Source organism: Portunus trituberculatus, chromosome 20, assembly GCF_017591435.1.
Source record: "Portunus trituberculatus isolate SZX2019 chromosome 20, ASM1759143v1, whole genome shotgun sequence".
NCBI classification, from domain to species: Eukaryota; Metazoa; Arthropoda; class Malacostraca; order Decapoda; family Portunidae; genus Portunus; species Portunus trituberculatus.
The window spans coordinates 12,122,966-12,139,855 of record NC_059274.1 but is presented as its reverse complement, the minus strand read 5'-3'; the positions used below and the strand labels follow the sequence as shown (position 1 = coordinate 12,139,855).

At 37.7% G+C, this 16,890-nt stretch overlaps 2 protein-coding genes across 7 annotated transcripts; one reads left to right on the top strand and one right to left on the bottom strand.

Annotated features, from left to right (window-relative positions):
• Positions 1–1,965: 1,965 nt before the first annotated feature.
• LOC123506635 lies at positions 1,966–2,361 on the bottom strand. Its single transcript, XM_045258884.1, has one exon. It carries the CDS (start codon positions 2,359–2,361, stop codon positions 1,966–1,968), a length of 396 nt encoding a protein of 131 aa, XP_045114819.1.
• Positions 2,362–3,715: 1,354 nt separating this feature from the next.
• On the top strand, positions 3,716–16,086 carry LOC123506771. Of its 6 annotated transcripts, none has more exons than XM_045259105.1 (9): positions 3,716–3,850; positions 4,636–4,652; positions 7,506–7,782; positions 9,167–9,301; positions 13,686–13,865; positions 14,056–14,262; positions 14,444–14,620; positions 14,954–15,036; positions 15,796–16,086. In XM_045259105.1, exons 5-9 carry the CDS (start codon positions 13,836–13,838, stop codon positions 16,067–16,069), a joined length of 771 nt encoding a protein of 256 aa, XP_045115040.1. In that variant the 5' UTR covers positions 3,716–3,850; positions 4,636–4,652; positions 7,506–7,782; positions 9,167–9,301; positions 13,686–13,835; the 3' UTR covers positions 16,070–16,086. The 6 variants fall into 6 exon arrangements, 5 of the variants coding, with proteins under 5 accessions (XP_045115040.1, XP_045115038.1, XP_045115037.1 ...); XM_045259104.1 differs by having other exon boundaries at positions 3,749–3,850; positions 4,636–4,640; XM_045259106.1 differs by lacking the exon at positions 4,636–4,652 and adding an exon at positions 4,512–4,604 and having other exon boundaries at positions 3,749–3,850.
• Positions 16,087–16,890: the final 804 nt, after the last annotated feature.

Sequence of the window (16,890 nt, the reverse complement as noted above, 5' to 3'; positions counted from 1 at the left end):
GTGAGAGGGTGGTGAAGAATAGATGGACAGACTTCTTGGAGAAAAATGACATACTTTGTGTGTCAATTTGGTTTTAGAAAAGGGCGTTCATGCACGACAAACCTGATATGTTACTATTCGAGGGTGATAGATGTAATACAGGAAAGAGATGGTTGGGCTGATGGAATATATCTGGATTTAAAAAAGGCCTTTGATAAGGTACCACACCGGAGACTGATCTGGAAACTTGAAATGGTAGGAGGAGTGCATGGCAGTTTACTAAAATGGATGGAAGACTTTTGGTAGGAAGAGAAATGAGAACAATAATTAAGGACAGACCATCAGAATGGGGCTTGGTGGAGAGTGGAGTTCCACAGGGATCAGTGTTGGCACCAGTAATGTTCGCGGTCTACATAAATGACATGGTGGATGGGGTGTCCAGTTATGTGAGCCTATTTGCAGACGATGCAAAATTGTTAAGAAAAGTGAGATGTGACAAAGATTGCGAACTACTCCAGGAAGACTTGGACAGAATATGGAAATGGAGCTGTACATGGCAAATGGAGTTCAACACGACAAAATGCAAGAAATTAGAGTTTGGCAAGAGTGAAAGAAGAATCAGGAGTATGTACAAGATAGGAAATGAAGACATAAAACCAGTCATGAAGAAAAAGACCTTGGGGTGACAATTACCAATGACCTATCGCCAGAGAGACATATAAACAAAATAATTGGAGAAGTATTGAACTTATTGAGGAACATAAGAGTGGCGTTCGTATATTTAGATGAAGAAATGATGAAGAAAATAATTACTGCAATGATAAGACCGAGGCTTGAATATGCAACAATACAGTGGGCTCGAACTTAAAGAAACACATAAGGAAACTAGAGAAAGTACAGAGGGCTGCAACAAAAATGGTGCCTGACTTAAGAGATTTGACTTATGAAGACAGACTGAACAGAATGCAACTTCCGACCCTGGAAAACAGAAGAGAAAGGGGAGACCTGATAGCAATATACAGAGTGATGATTGGCATGGAAAAAATGGATAGGGAAGATCTGTGTATGTGGAATGAAAGAATGTCGAGAGGGCATGGGAAAAAACTAAAAATGGCCACTTATAGGAGAGATGTGAAAAAATATAGCTTCCCTCATAGAAGGGTGGAAGCATGGAATAGTTTAGACGTGGAAGTGGTCAACTCAAGGAATATTCATGATTTTAAGAAAAAGCTGGACATTAGGTAGATATGGAGACGGGACAGTACGAGCATAGCTCTTTTCCCGTATGTTACAATTAGGTAAATACAATTAGGTAAATACACACACACACACACACACACATTATTGTAGAACAAAACGCTCAAGGATAGGTTATCAAATATTAAACAAAAAGTTCTTTAGAAACACATAGTACATTTTATCAATAACTATTCGATCCATCACAAGTCTATACAATTGCTTTGTATAGAGAAAACTCTAGTAATAAGCAATAATATAATATTGATAATAACAATAATAATAATAATAATAATAATAATAATAATAATAATAATAATAATAATTATTATTATTAATAATAAAAATAATAAGGTAACTAGTAACAATCCTAATAATCTTCTAGTAAAGTCACATTGCCTGAGTAAAGACAAACTTAATGTATAATTTTCATTTCAAAGCTTGGATTATCACAGAATGCTTGGATAGGTAATTGCACTCAATTAAGGTACCTACATGTAGCTTGGATTATCCAGAGTTTTTAAAGCAGTAGCAGAGGCCATAAAAAATTGTAAATGCTCCAATAAGGAGTTTTAGGGGTTATGATTGATACAACTTTATCTTGGTCTGAGCATAGCAGAGTAACTAAAACCAAAATTGCCAAAGGAATTGGAATGTTAGTCAAAGCTAGGAAATATTTGTGTAAGTCAATCCTCATTGTAATATATAATAGCTTTATATACCCTTACCCTTCTTCTTCCCAGCTTTTCCCTATTCGGGGTCGCCGTTGTGAATGAGCCTTCTCCATGTATTTCTGTTGTTTGCCATCTCTGGATTTATATTCTTCTCCCTAAGATCTCCGTTCATGCAGTCAATCCATCTTCGTTTGGGCCGTCCTCTTCTTCTAATTCCCTGCATTTCCATTTCCATGATCTCCCTTCCTACGTGGTCTTCGACAACTCTTCTTCTCAAGTGTCCATACCACCTCAACCTTGACTCCTGGATCTTCTTGGAGACTTCAACTACTTTCACTGTTCCTCTTATGTACTCATTCCTAATTCGGTATGTTCTGGTGACTCCTACCATCCATCTCAACATCTTCATCTCCGCCACATCCATCTTCCTCTCTTCGATCTTCTTCAAAGGTGCTGCTTCCAGCCCACACATCAAAGCAGGTCTGACAACTGCTTTGTGGGCTTTGCCCTTCACGCTTACTGGTACCCTTCTATCGCTTATCACACCCAAAACTTGCCGCCAATTGTTCCAACCACACTTCTTTTTCCATTTCCACTGTCTCGTCTACCATTGATCCCAAGTACTTAAATGTTTTCACTCTCCAACTTTTCACCATTCTGTCCAATTGTGGCCTGTTGGTCGCCCCTTGTATCCGTCGTAAAATATTCAGTTTTGGACCTACTTATCCTCATTCCTCTGCTTTCCAAAGCAACTCTCCATTCTTCTAATTTTCTTTCCAGCTGTCCTCTACTTTCGGTCACTAAGACAATGTCATCAGCATATAATACACACCAGGGTGGTTCCTCTCTGACATTTTCAGTTATGACATCGAACACTATGTTGAATAGTAGTGGGCTTAGTGCCAATCCTTGGTGTAAGCCGACTTTCACCTGAAAGCTATCCGTTGTGCCAACCGTACTCCGAACTCTAGTTGTAACATTCCTGTAGCATTCTTGGACAATTCAGACATACTTTTCTGGCACTCCTCTCTCTCTCAGTCTTCTCCATACTTCTTGCCATGGGATCCTATCATACGCTTTCTCTAAGTCAATGAAAACCATATGTAGTACTTTCTGCTTTTCCAGATGCTTTTCCATATTCTGTTGGAGTGCGAAGATTCCGTTGACTGTCGCAAATCCCTTCATAAATCCTAGCTGTTGCCGTCCGATACGTACCACCTGTCTCAGTCTACTGTCCAACACCCTTTCAAATAGTTTAAGGGTGTGAGACATTAGCTTTATCCCCCGATACACTGTCAAAAATTAAGGGTTGTATAAGGGAATATTTGTGAAGAAGGGTATATTTGCTTATCAAATACCCAAAATCTACCCTTTCCTTTCTACAAGGGTATATTTGCTTATCAAATACCCCAAATCTACCCTTTTCTTTCTATAAGGGTAGATTTGTTTTCGTGTGAAAAATGTGTTATTTCATATGCATTAGGTATTAAAATCTACTCTTTGCAAAACAAGTATATTTTTCTTAGTATAGAATTAATGCAAATAGGACATATTTTGTACTGATAATCATATACTGTATCAAAAATGTGTGTTTACTACGGCAGGATATTCTGGCAATGATTTGCGAGAGTTGCCACTTAGGGCCGTATTGTTAAACAGTTCCTTCTCTAATTTCTATAACACCAAAAATTTCAATCATAACTTATTTCTTACACCACCACAGCCCTACAATAACACTACAACACTACCACAACACAACAACACCTCCACACCACAACTACAACACCACCACAACATTTGATCTTGAGCTTCATCAAAATCAACAAGAACCATCGTCCATGCGGAAAACGAAGCTTTCAAATACCACCGCGAGCGTGTGGAAGACCGCTACTGAGCTTAGCCGTTTGCTGCTGTTAACCTGGTGTCAGCTTTTAAAGACATACTGTCTACAACACGAAAAGGTAAGCAATAACCTTGTTCATTCTAGTTGTATAGATTGATGTGGAGGCTATAATGGACCAGTTAGTAGAATATGTAGGACCAAGTTTTAGGTCAATTCTGAAGAAGGCCCTATTCTGCATATTTACCCAGCTAATATCTCCCATAATGCAACAGTACTCCGTGTGATCAAACTCAGGAATAAAAGTGCGGCAGAAAATTGTCGACAGAAAATTCTCGACTTAATTGCTCGTGTGACCGCAGCTTTACAGTTGCTTGTATGACTGCTGCTTTAGGTATGGGTGTGTGGGGACAGGCAGGGAATATTTCTTGGTTATGGTTGTAAAGCATGTTTATATAGTTGGATATTAGTGTGTGTGGCTGGATAGGGTGGTAGAAGTGTGTATGGCTGGATAGGGTTGTTTTACAATTAACAACATAATCACAGACAGAAATACTATTGTCCTCAGAAGAGTCCTTGGGTCACATACAACACAGTGGTATTAAAAGTAAAAATTTACCCAGGTTAGGTTTAAGTTAGGTTAGGTTAGACAAAATAAATTTTTCCTGAAAGATTTCTGACTGCTTGCATTGATCTTTCAGTTGTTTTTCTTCACAATAAAATGACCTTGATGCTACTGAAAGTACAATATTTATCTGATATGTTAACTTTTGGCTTTACAGAATCACTTGAAATGACAGTAAATTGGAACGTACATGAGGTAGCCAATTGGCTTAAGAATATAGGTTTAGAAGACTGGGCTCCAAAGTTCATAGGTGCGTATTTAATCTGGCTTTTCTATTTCAGATAAAGTGATGAACAATGTCTGGCAGCTGTCTCTCAAAGAAGTGTTCTTATTGCAATGTATCACTGTTGAATTTTTCACAATATGCACACCATTTAAAGTTGTTTCATGAACATGAAAAAGATTTTAAAGTTCTTTGCCACATTGAAAATTGTCAAAAGACTTTCAAAACAGTGGCAAGTTACAAATAACATAATTATAGGAATCATGGCACAAAAAAATTCTTTAACCTTTCTGATAGTGAAGGAGAACTTTTAGATGCTGTCAACTCTGGAGAGCACTCTGGCACTTCACATCTTGCTGACAATGTAGACTTTGTTGAAGTGAGTGAAAGTGATGGAGAAAATAACATAGTTGATAATTTCACAATGCATACTGCATCTTTCATATTGAATTTAAAAGAGAGTCACATGCTTCCAGATGCACTGATAGAGAGTGTCCAGTCTGAAATAGATTTCCTGGTTAAATTCACTGAAAAACACTACAGAGCCTCAATACAAAAGGGATTAGCAGAGCTTGGAGCCAATGCCACAGACTCTAAAACATTTTCAAGTCTCCTTGGTGAGGAAACTCTGTTGGATCAGCATAACCAACTGTTAAACACAAAATTTAAATTCAAGAAATTTATTTAGCATAATTTCCCATTTATAGCTGCCCAAGAATATTTGTTATCAAGTCATGATAAAAAAAAAGCTACATTTCATTATGTGCCAATTATTGATTTATTGAAAACTGTGATTTTGAAGCCAGGTTTTCTAGAGGTTATAAGGCAAAGGTCACCATGAAAAACACCATCCTAATGTACTGTATGCCACTTGTGATGGTAATATTTCTAACAACATTGAGAACAATTCAATACAACTGAAGATTCAGCTGTATGTCGATGAGTTCGAGGTCTGCAACCCTATCGGGGCCAAGCGAGGCAAACACAAATTAACTGCTGCATACTTCACCATAAACAATGTACCATTGCATTACAGAAACAAAAACCTTATATTTTTGTGCCTGCTTGTGAAACACAGGTCATTGAAGCTGTATGACCCCACATACAAGAAAGTATTTGAACCCTTGATAGAGGATTTACACACACTTTATGAAGGCATTGATGTTAATGTGAACGGGAGAGATCATAGGCTCACAGCTGTGTTAGAGATAGTTATGGGAGACAACTTATCTTCCCATGCCATTGCAGGATTCCAAACCAACTTTAACTCAGGGTCTATATGTAGATATTGTACAGTGCAATACTTTCACTTTAGGAATGCATTGGCAATATATCAGCTTAGGCCTAGAACAAATGAAACCTATGAAAATGAGATAAAATATATAGATGAGGATGAAGATGCTGCTGCTGTATATGGCATCAAGCATAAATGTGTGTTTTCTGGTCTGAGTTATTTTAAAGTACCAGACTCTTTTCCTGCAGATATAATGCATGATTGCCTAGAGGGTGTCATACCAGTCACAGTCTATCTTGTTCTGAAATCCCTCCATACACAGAAGATAATTACTGTTACTGGTCTAAACACATATCTCAGTGAAGTTAAGATACCTGCCAATGATAAGCCAAACATTTTTAAAGATACTTTCTTCTCTGATAAAAAGATTGTTGGTAGTGCTGCACAGAAGCTTGAACTTTTCTTGATTTTGCCCCAGCTTGTAGATTTAAGCCTAGTCAGTGACTCAAAAGCATGGGGTGTTTATTTGGCACTCAGGGCATGTATGGATTATATTCTTAGCCCTGTTATTATAGAAAAGGAATCCCTTCCCCATTTAGCTGGTCTTATTGAATCATATCTTTACAAGTTCAAAGAGACAGTTGGCAGTGATTTTCTTATTCCAAAGCATCATTATATGATGCATATTCCATCTCTCATTGAAAAGTTTGGGCCTTTGAGGAACTTATGGTGCATGAGTTTTGAAGCAAATCATCAATATTTCAAGAAACTTATTGTAAACACTAGGAATTATGTTAATGTCACACATACATTGGCTGAAAGACACCAAATGAAACTTGCTCATGAACTGGCTGCAAAAAATTACTTTTCAAATGAAAACGAACCTCGAGCAGCAGTTAAACATATTATATTTGACAGCCTTCCTCAGACTTTGAGAGTAACCATCCAAGATAAGCTGAGGAAACAATTACGTGCAGCAACAGTTATGTTAACAGTGTCAAATCACTGAAAGTTAATGGAGTTTTGTACAAAATTAGTCTAAGTACATGTCATATTCTGGATTTCATTAATGAATTGCCCTGCTTTGCTCAGATTAAATATATCTTATTCATTGAGGGAAATTGGTATCTCTGCCTTAAAGTTTACTTTCCTATTCAGTTTAATGAAATTGCCCATGCCTTTGAGGTTGAATGTCAGCCATCATGGATTGTTGTGCTTCCTCAAGACCTGGCAGACAGCCACAAGCATAGAATATATATGAGAGATGCAAAGACTTATGCCTTCACAGTATTCCATGTGACTGAGTTTCATAGAGATATATAAACTCACTCTGTTCCTCCTTATCATCAGACTGTATCATTGTAATGCCTCTCTGCAGCATTTCCATTCACTTCTCTCTACAACATCTACCCTCCAGTTTAGATTTTAACTTCTTAATTTCATCACACCATCTGGTATATAGCTTCCTTTAGGTCTATTTATATCAGTTACTATGTCCCATTCTGTCACTCAATCAGACCACTTGTCATCATCTACATAGCCCCTATGTCATGCCTATTGCCATTTCACTGGACTGTCTCTGATGTATCATTTCATTAGTGTGTATATTTGTGCCATGATTCCTAGTTTTACAAGTTATGTATGTTTTGTGATTGTAACTAACATTTATAATGAAAACCACTTTATTTTAAAAGACAATCAGATAGATGGCTATAGACTGCTCAAACTTCCTGAGAGGTTGCTCGATCAGCTAGTTCCCATCATTGGGGACAGAATTGTGATCTTTGAGGAAATTGAAAAACTGAAACAATGCCATGAGAAAGCTCTCCTTGGAGAAGAAAAACCAGCAACAGCTAAGGATAGTGAATCTCCAGCACCAGAGGAATGTGCAACTGAAGATGTTGAACACCCTGCTCCAGGGCCCAGCGCACTCCCACCAACCAATACATGGCTTGATCTTCAGGATTACACGTAAGCTATAAACTACGTGTAGCTGTATATATGAACTTAATTACTGTTGCTGTTATTATTATTATTGATATAACTAAGTTATGTTTTTAATATGATATGGTTGCTAGTCAGTGTTTCTTTGCTGGTTTATCTTTTGCAGCATGGCTTTGAAAAAAATAAATAAATAAAATAAATATATAAATAAATAAAAAAAACCTGGGCAAGTTATCATGTATAGGGATGATCCCTCAGTTTGAAATGTATAGGATAGAAATCACATTCTTTTTAACCCGCTAAGAACGATGGCCGCAAAATTCACACCCTCCCATTACCGCAATTATCATAAAAAAATCAACTCTTATAAATTACTCTGGAAAAAAATCTGCTGTTAGTAGACATGACAATGCATCATCCTACAAGTTTTTATTGCTCTACTCACTATGGTTGTCTCAGAATAATAACCAATAGTTGGAGAAGATTGTGGTAGCGGCAACTTGAGGGAGGTGCTTTTATGTGTATTCTTACATAATGTAAGGCACTGCTCATGTTTTTATGTGTTTTCACATGTTTTTCGTGTTTTCACTCATATTGGCTGATTATAGTTACGTATGTTTTTATTAGGCGTGGGTGACGATGTTGTCACAATAGCGGGATCGGGATCTACCTCCAACCTGTGCACTTTGCGTCTTGTTCCGCCTTGTCTATCACTTTTATCACTAAACTTTAGCTTCCTCTTAGCACCAGGAGCCATAGTTGTAAATAATAGTTCCGTAAATAAGTAAATACGTAAATAATTATCACCGCGACACGACACTCACGCACCTCACAGAAATTTGCGGGAGACTAGCTGGCTAGAGCGGTGTGCTTCCTGGAAGCCGACAGTACTACCATAGGACTACGTCATGACCAAATATAGCAGCGCTACCAATGCTAGCGCAGTTTTTATTAGCGCTCAAAGTAGCTGCCCCATTTAAGGACTGTCGGAAGTGTGCTATGCAGCCGTATTTAAGGCCTGTCGGAGTTTTCGAGTTAAAGTTGTGTCCTTGGAGACCAAACACAGGAGCTCTTTGATGCAGTCTTTAAGTGAAGCGTTTGGTCAAGAGGTGTGTCTGGCTGAAAGAGATAGAGGTGCTTATATATGGTATATAGATGCCCTTATAAGTTTCAGTAAATTTTGTGGAAAGGTGAACCATCCATATATTAATTGCTCTGCTTTGGTAGAGATTTACAGTCTCTTGCATGTCCATTTTGATATTTTCCTTTATTATGACTATTATTAGTAGTAATATTATCACCAATATTAGTATTGCTGCTGTTGCAAGTAGATACTACTTGCAGTGAATGGTTTCCTAATCTTCTTTTACCTCTGCTTATTATCAGTTCCTAAAAGAAATTTAATTTTCAGGCTTCCAGTCTTCCCTGGCACAGTTAAGGTCATCCTCGAGACAAAAAGAAAAGCAACAGATTATATGCCTAACACAATGAATAGGAAGTTGGTGATTGATGTAATCACTAGTGACCTGCAGAAGAAAGGCCTCTTGTAAGTATAGTAGTGCCATGAAATGTCTTAAGTAAATAGCAGGGCTCTGCATGCTTTTAAAGAATTGCATTTTATTTTTATTTTATTTTATTTGCTTTCTGATATTGTGTTACTATGCTAAATACTGGTTTGCCATTTCAAAACTCCATCAAGAAAAGGATATACTAGTATCCTCAATGCCTTGTTTACGGCATATCCACACATTGGAGACCCTGTGAGTAAACCTAAAATATTAGAGAATATTTTAGAACAGTTTGACATGTTTTAAAGGCATTTTGACACGGTTTAGCATGTTTTGAAGACATTTTAAGACAGTTTAACAGGTTTTAAAGGTATTTCAACACAATTTGGTAAATTTTGAGAACATTTTAAGAGTTTGACAAGTTTTAAAGGCATTTTAATAAAATGGATAGACCAATAAGAAACAAGTTACCAAATTCAAAATATGTCGATGAGGCTCAGGGAGCGAAACCGAAAGTGGCCAGCCAAAACATGAGCCCATCTTCAATGGGAGCAACGATGCAAGGTAGACTGGTGATGTTGGAAAAGAGATTTGAGGAGTTGGAATTAAAAGTTCAGAGGAGTGAGGAGGAGCAGGATAGAGAATTCCGCAAGGCTTTGAAGGAAAGAGTTAGGAGACTGGAGGAAAATGAAAAACGATTGGTGGATGAGAATGCACACTTGAGAGTGGAGGTTGAAAAGTACAAGAGACGATTGGAGGAGAAAATGGAGAAAGTAGTAAAGGAGAAAGACAACTTTAAGGAAATGATCAGTGAGCAGAATGAAAGGTTTGAGAGGAGTGGGAATTGAAGAAAACACAATGGACTGAGTCGAGGGAAGCAGAGATGGTGGGATTACAAGAAATAATTAAAGATCAGTTGAAGGAGGACAAAAAAGAAAGGTCCAAGGAAATGGTTAATGTTATGAAGAATAAGGAAACATTGATAAGAGAAATAGCGGAAAAGAAGAAGAGCGTGTTAATATTTGGGATGAAAGAACAAAATATAACATATAAGCCTAAGAGAATTAAGGAAGAATTAAAAACGGTAAGAGATCTGTTCAAAAATCTAAATGATGATGAAAAAAAGACCTACAAGAAGAAGTGGAAGAGATCCATAGACTGGGTCCATATAAGGAGGGAGTGAGCAGACCGATTAAAGTAGTACTGAAGTCACAACAATCTGCGGAGGATATCCTATATAGAACATCAAAGTTAAGAGAGATAGAAGGTTGTAAAGAGGTGTTCGTAAGAAAAAATAGAAATGAGGAAGAGAGGAGAAGATATAAGGAATTGTTGGAAGAGGCGAGAAGGAAAAATGATGAATGGTCTGAAGAAGAAAGAAAAGTTTTTTTGGAGAGTTATAGGAGAGTCAGAAAGTGGTATGTGGAAAGAAGGAATGCGGAGGAACCCATAGAGGGAGCAGTGGGTGGACCGTAATGTATACTAATATAGATGGGATACTGTCAAGTAGATTGGAATTGCAAGACTATATGATGGTGGAGAAGCCTGATATAGTGTGTTTGACTGAGACAAAATTACATGAAAAAACAAAGGTAAATTTGGATAATAAATATAATATATGGAGAAAGGATAGAGAGAGTAAAGGTGGAGGAGGAGTTATGATTATGACGAAGAAAGAAATAAATGTGGATAAGGTTTGGTATGGGAAGAACAACGCAGAAGTGATAAGCATAAGGATAAAAAGTGATGGAAAAGAATTAATAATCATGGTGACCTATGTACCTCCTAAAACAAATTCTTGGACATTAAGGAATACGACAATATGATCAAGGATACTTTACAGAGTTTGGAAAGTGTATTATCTGGAAAAAGAAAGGTGATACTAGTAGGAGATTTTAATTGTAAGGAGGTGGATTGGGAAAATCTAGTAAGTGGTGTTGGAGAGGAAGCATGGGAGAGAGATTTCTTAATCTAATGATGGAAAATATGATGGAACAGAGGGTGAAGGAAAATACTAGATATAGAGGAGATGATGAACCGGCTAGACTGGATTTGGTGTTAACAAGAGAAGTGTACCTATGTGGAGATATACAATACAAATGTCCTTTGGGAAAGAGTGATCATGTGGTTATGGAAATGCAGATAGCAACAACACAGCGAAGGAAAGACGAGACATACAGGAGTGGTAGATTGAATTATAGAAAGATGGACACAGAAAGTTTGAAAAATTATTTCAGAAAATTAGATTGGGAGGAGATGTTACAAATCAGAGAAGTGCAAAAAAATATGAGATTTTTATGAAATATTATAAAGAAGGAGTTATGAAATTTGTACCAAAGTATAAACCGAGAGAGGAAGGAAGAAAGGATTGGTTTAATGCAACTTGTGTTAAGGCTAAGGAAAAGAGAGATGTGGCTTGGAAAAGATGGAAAAGAGCAGGAATATACTAAATAAGGAGAATTATAGAGTGGCGAGAAATGAGTATGTGAGGGTAAGGAGGAGGAAGAAAGAAAATTTGAAAAGATATTGTAGACAAGAGTAAGGAACATCCAAAATTGTTTTACAGGTTCATAAATGGTAAACTTAAAAGAGAGAGTCCATTGAAAGATTAAAAGGAGAGCAAGGGATAGTAGATGACCCTAAGAATATAGCGGAATTGCTAAATAATAGGTTTCAGCAAGTATTTACTAAAGAAACAATGTTTGTAAAGCCTCAGAATGTACAAGGAAATGTGCACATGGATGACATTAAGATACCTAAAAGGAGTTATATAAAATGTTGGAGGAACTTAAAGATGATAAAGCGATGGGACCAGATGAAGTTTCAGGAAAATTATTGAAGGAATGTAGAGAAGAATTGATTGATCCATTATATGATATTATAAGGTGCTCATTAGAAACAGGGAAGTACCAGTAGAGTGGAAAAGAGCTGAAGTGGTGCCCATTTATAAGGGAGGCAGTAAGGAAGAGCCTCTTAACTATAGACCTGTGTCTCTAACAAGTGTGGTCGGTAAGATTTGTGAGAGGGTGATAAAGAAATATTGGATACGGTTCCTGGAGGATCATAAGTTATTATCGGATCATCAATTTGGCTTTAGGAAAGGGAGGTCATGTGTAACAAATCTACTGAGCTTTTATTCAAGAGTGGTTGACAAAATACAAGAGAGAGAGGATGGATGGACTGTGTATATTTGGATTTAAAGAAAGCTTTTGACAAGGTACCTCACATGAGACTGCTATGGAAATTAGAGATTTATGGAGGACTGAAAGGAAAAGTGTTAAAGTGGATGGAAAACTACTTGAGATGGAGGGAGATGAGAACGGTAATAAGGGATGCAAAGTCGGACTGGTTGGTGGTGGAGAGTGGAGTCCCACAAGGTTCAGTGCTGGCACCAATACTTTTCCTTGTATATATTAATGACATGCCAGAGGGAGTAAACAGTTATATTAATTTGTTTGCGGATGATGCGAAGTTGTGTAGGTGTGTGAAGAGTGAAGAAGATTGTGAAATTTTACAGGCAGATCTGGATAAGATTTGGGAGTGGAGCAAGAGGTGGGAAATGGAATTTAATCTGAGCAAAAGTCATGTGATGGAGATGGGGAAGAGTGGAAGACGGCCAAGAGGGTCATATAAGATGGGTGAAGTAGTGTTGAAAAAGGTGGAAAAGGAAAAGGATTTGGGAGTGATAATACAAGACCATGGGCAGTTTGAGGCTCATATTGATAAGATGTTTGGAGAAACGTATAATTTGATTAGAAATATTATATGGATAAAGAAATGAAGAAATTAATTAGTACGGTAATCAGACCAAGATTGGAATATGCTGGAGTGGTTTGGTCCCCTTATAAAAAGAAGCATATAAGGAAGTTGAAGAGATTGCAGAGAATGGCAACAAAAATGGTTCCGGAATTGGCAGAAATGACCTATGAGGAGAGATTAAAAGAAATGAATTTGCTTACCTTGGAACAAAGAAGAGAAAGAGGAGATATAATACAGGTTTATAAACTGTTGAATGGACTGGATGAAGTGGATAATGAGCAAATGATGTTGAGAGAGGAAAACTTAAATAGAACTACGAGATCGCATAGTAAAAAGATAGCCAAGGGAATATGCTTGAAGGATGTGAAGAAATATAGTTTCCCACAAAGATGTGTGGAGGTGTGGAATGGTTTGAGTGAGGAGGTGGTGTCAGCGAGGAGTGTGCATAGTTTTAAAGGAAAGTTGGATGTGTGTAGATATGGAGACGGGGCCACACGAGTATGATACCCAGGCCCTGTAAAATTACAACTAGGTGAATACTAGGTGAATACACACACAAACACACCTAAGTCATGTATACAGATGTGGCATATTTAAGGATGTGTAAGCTTTTTAGAACTTTAGTGGTATTGACATTATTCTATTATGGTTTTCTTTCACTAGAAATGCTGGAGATTGTCCTTAAGAACAAAGCTGAAACTACTTCGGTTGCCACTCAAGTCTGAGTCATTTCAGCTGCTGAAAGACAAGTTTGGCTCACAACAACAAGGGCAGAACAAGCGTTCTGCAGAGATTGCTCTGGAAGCCCTCCGCATGACTCCAACAAAGAGGCCGAAACTTCATGTAAGCATTGTATTTCTTTAGAACTGATTGCATTGGCAGAATTATACAATATAAATTTCATATTCATATATTGTAATAGTTACAGAATACGGAATAGATTACTATTGTAACGTGTGAGGGTGGAGGAAGTGTGTAGACACACACCTGCATGCTGCCGTGTTTACAAATGGACTCATTCATTTGTTTTCAGGATAATCAGCCCAAGGAGGACCCTCAAGCTGTGCTGTCCCACTTGGAGGTTCTTAGAAAAGAATGCAGAAAGGAAAATCCTGACATTCTGCTTATCAACAGGAAACTGGAAAGAACATTCAACCACAGACGCACAAGGGTTCATGCCGAAAATGTCACTGTGGTTGACATCCTCACAGAGTTTCCTGTCCTGAGGCAAAGAAACTTTGTAAGTCTTTCCACATTAATGTTCTAGAAGCCTTTTTTTTTTACATATAGGTGCAACTTGAACATGTTGACATCTGGAATTAACAAATGATGTTATATTAATGATAAACAGGAAATTTTTTTTTAATCTTCTGTTTTAACTTTATAACTCAATCTTAATTTTATTTCTTTTTTATTTTCAGTTCACAGCTGAAGCATGCCTTTGTGGCATTCTACAGCCACATGAAACTTGGGACAAGCTTCACAGCTCACTCCCCGAGCTGTGTAAGCACACACAGCGCAGGAGCAAAAAGTACAGGCTGTATAACTCTAGGTACATAGAGTACCTCGATAGCACTCTACTTGAGAGCAGAGGAAAGGTAATCTTAAATTTCATGCACTAATCTTCCCAGATTCCTAGACTCAAAAAAGCTTGTTTGAAATACTGCGATGTGTGTGTCAGTCATTTAGTACAGTGTGTCTTGCACAAGCATGTCTTTGTCCCACTTCTTTCTGTTTAAGGTGACTAAAAATTACATCTACATATTAGAAGTTTGGGTGAGGATGGGTATTCCCTTCAGTTATTAATTTTTCAAGTGATGATCCAAAGTAACATTTATGATCTGACCTAACACCTGCTTGTGTGTGATTTAGCAAAAATGGGTGGCAGTGATTATAGTTACCAGTGTTACTAGGAAAACTGTACTTTTCAGATCATGGACTACGCTTTGCCCTTGAGGTTCTTCCATCCCTTTTCTAGGAGGATGAAGAATTGCTTATTGTTCAGAGCATTGAGGTAAGAATCCATAAATATTCTCTCTCTCTCTCTCTCTCTCTCTCTCTCTCTCTCTCTCTCTCTCTATATATATATATATATATATATATATATATATATATATATATATATATATATATATACACACACACACACACACACATCAGGGTTCGTTATAGTGGCGCCTTCTTTAGTTTCATGCTGTCCCCCTGAAACTCATTCTTAGGTCTCTTGCCAAGTTACCATAAAATTTGTGGTGGTGGATGATTTTTAGGGCAGTATATGTGAACTCTTGGTCATCTTGCATGGCATTAATGCACAGCTGGTTGTTGCTTTTCACTGCCAGGCAAGTGGCTTAAGACCACCTGTATGATGCCCAGAAGAATACTTATAACCCTGAGCCTGGCAAAAGGTCCAATAATGAGTTTCATTTATTCATATACATACACATACATGTGTGACTAACCATGGCAGACAAATTCCTTCTGTGTCTTTTCCTCGCACATAATCCTTTCTTCCTGCAGGTACTTTGTTGTCACCTTACGTGTAGTTTACCTCTTATACCCTCTTCACCTATTTGACTCACTGTGATGCAAATCAGTTTATACAACTTTTGCTAATTCTTCAGTTTTTTGTAGTTTTTATTATGCCATTGCACTTGGAAAAATTTTTAGTTAATCACCTTTCTTATTTCATTTGCTTGTTAAGTATTTTGAAGTTTTCTTTCATGCAGCAGCATCCTGCCTTCTTAAGCTATACTAGTATGTATCTTCATTTCAGAACATCAAGACCCCCTCTCCTGTTCTGGTTGGAGATGAAAAGGGGTACCAGCTCTACATCAATGGAGAACCTGTGTTTCTCACAAAAACAACAAAGTTTAAAAGTGGGATTGAAACCTTATTTCAATCCTACTGGGTATTTGCTTTGGAGTATCCAAAGTAAATACAAAAAACTTTGTTGTTTTTGGAGAAACACATTTTCAAAATGCAGTGCAAGGTATCAGCTACTGTTTGTACCTGGGCCAAAAAGCTTGATGTTTTTTATTGAGCAGTAAATAAAAGTTTTCTGTAATCCATTGTTTGTGTTCTACAGAATGAGGGTGGTGTTGGGGCTGGGAGAGTGTGGGGGGTGCTGAATTATGGGGGAAGGTGGTGGGGTGCAGAATTATTGGGGGAGGGTAGTGGAGGTGGTAAATTATGGGGTGGAGGTGGTTGGGGGCTGAATTATTGGGGGGAGGGTGGTGCTAAATTATGGGGGGGAGAGGGAGGTGGGGGGGAACAAAAGGTAGATTTGAGCTTGAGGTATGGGTATGAAAAGGGTAGATTTGAGATTAACACAAGGGTATGAAAAGGGTAGATCTGCTACCCCTTCTGAGAGGGTAGATTTGTAAGGGTATTAAAAGGGTGTTTGTATTTCATCACTAAATCTACCTTTTTCCCACCCTTTACATACCCATTATTTCTTAGTGTGTAGTTCTCACAGCTCTGGATGTCTCCCTTCTCTTTAAATATAGGTATCAGGGTACTTTCTCTCCACTTTTCTGGTATAACTTCCTTCTCCATTATTTCTCTGATCAGTTGATGCTGGTATTCCGTCGGGCCCTGTTGTCTTGCCATTTTTAATTTTCTTCAGTGCTCCTTCAACCTCCTGTCTTGTCACTTTCCCTACTAATTGGTAGTTCGGTTCTCCATCATCTCTAATGAATCTCTCATTTTCTTAGCAACTTCTCAAAATATTCTTTCCACCTTATAGAATATCTCTATATCTGTCTAACATGCGTAATGTCCCTTGTGCTCTTGTTTCTCATCTTGGCCAACTTAAATACTCTCCATTTTCCTTCCTTGGTATCCAACTCTTCATAAGGATTGTCATACG

What these genes read in the sequence shown, in the direction of transcription:
- LOC123506635 (XM_045258884.1), bottom strand. Translation starts at nt 2,361, where the DNA reads ATGTGTGGGCTGGAAGCAGCACCTTTGAAGAAGATCGAAGAGAGGAAG.
- LOC123506771 (XM_045259105.1), top strand. Translation starts at nt 13,836, where the DNA reads ATGACTCCAACAAAGAGGCCGAAACTTCAT. An exon ending in TCCTGAGGCAAAGAAACTTT is followed by an intron (nt 14,263 to 14,443) that starts GTAAGTCTTTCC and finishes TTTTATTTTCAG; the next exon opens with TTCACAGCTGAAGCATGCCT. An exon ending in TTATTGTTCAGAGCATTGAG is followed by an intron (nt 15,037 to 15,795) that starts GTAAGAATCCAT and finishes TCTTCATTTCAG; the next exon opens with AACATCAAGACCCCCTCTCC.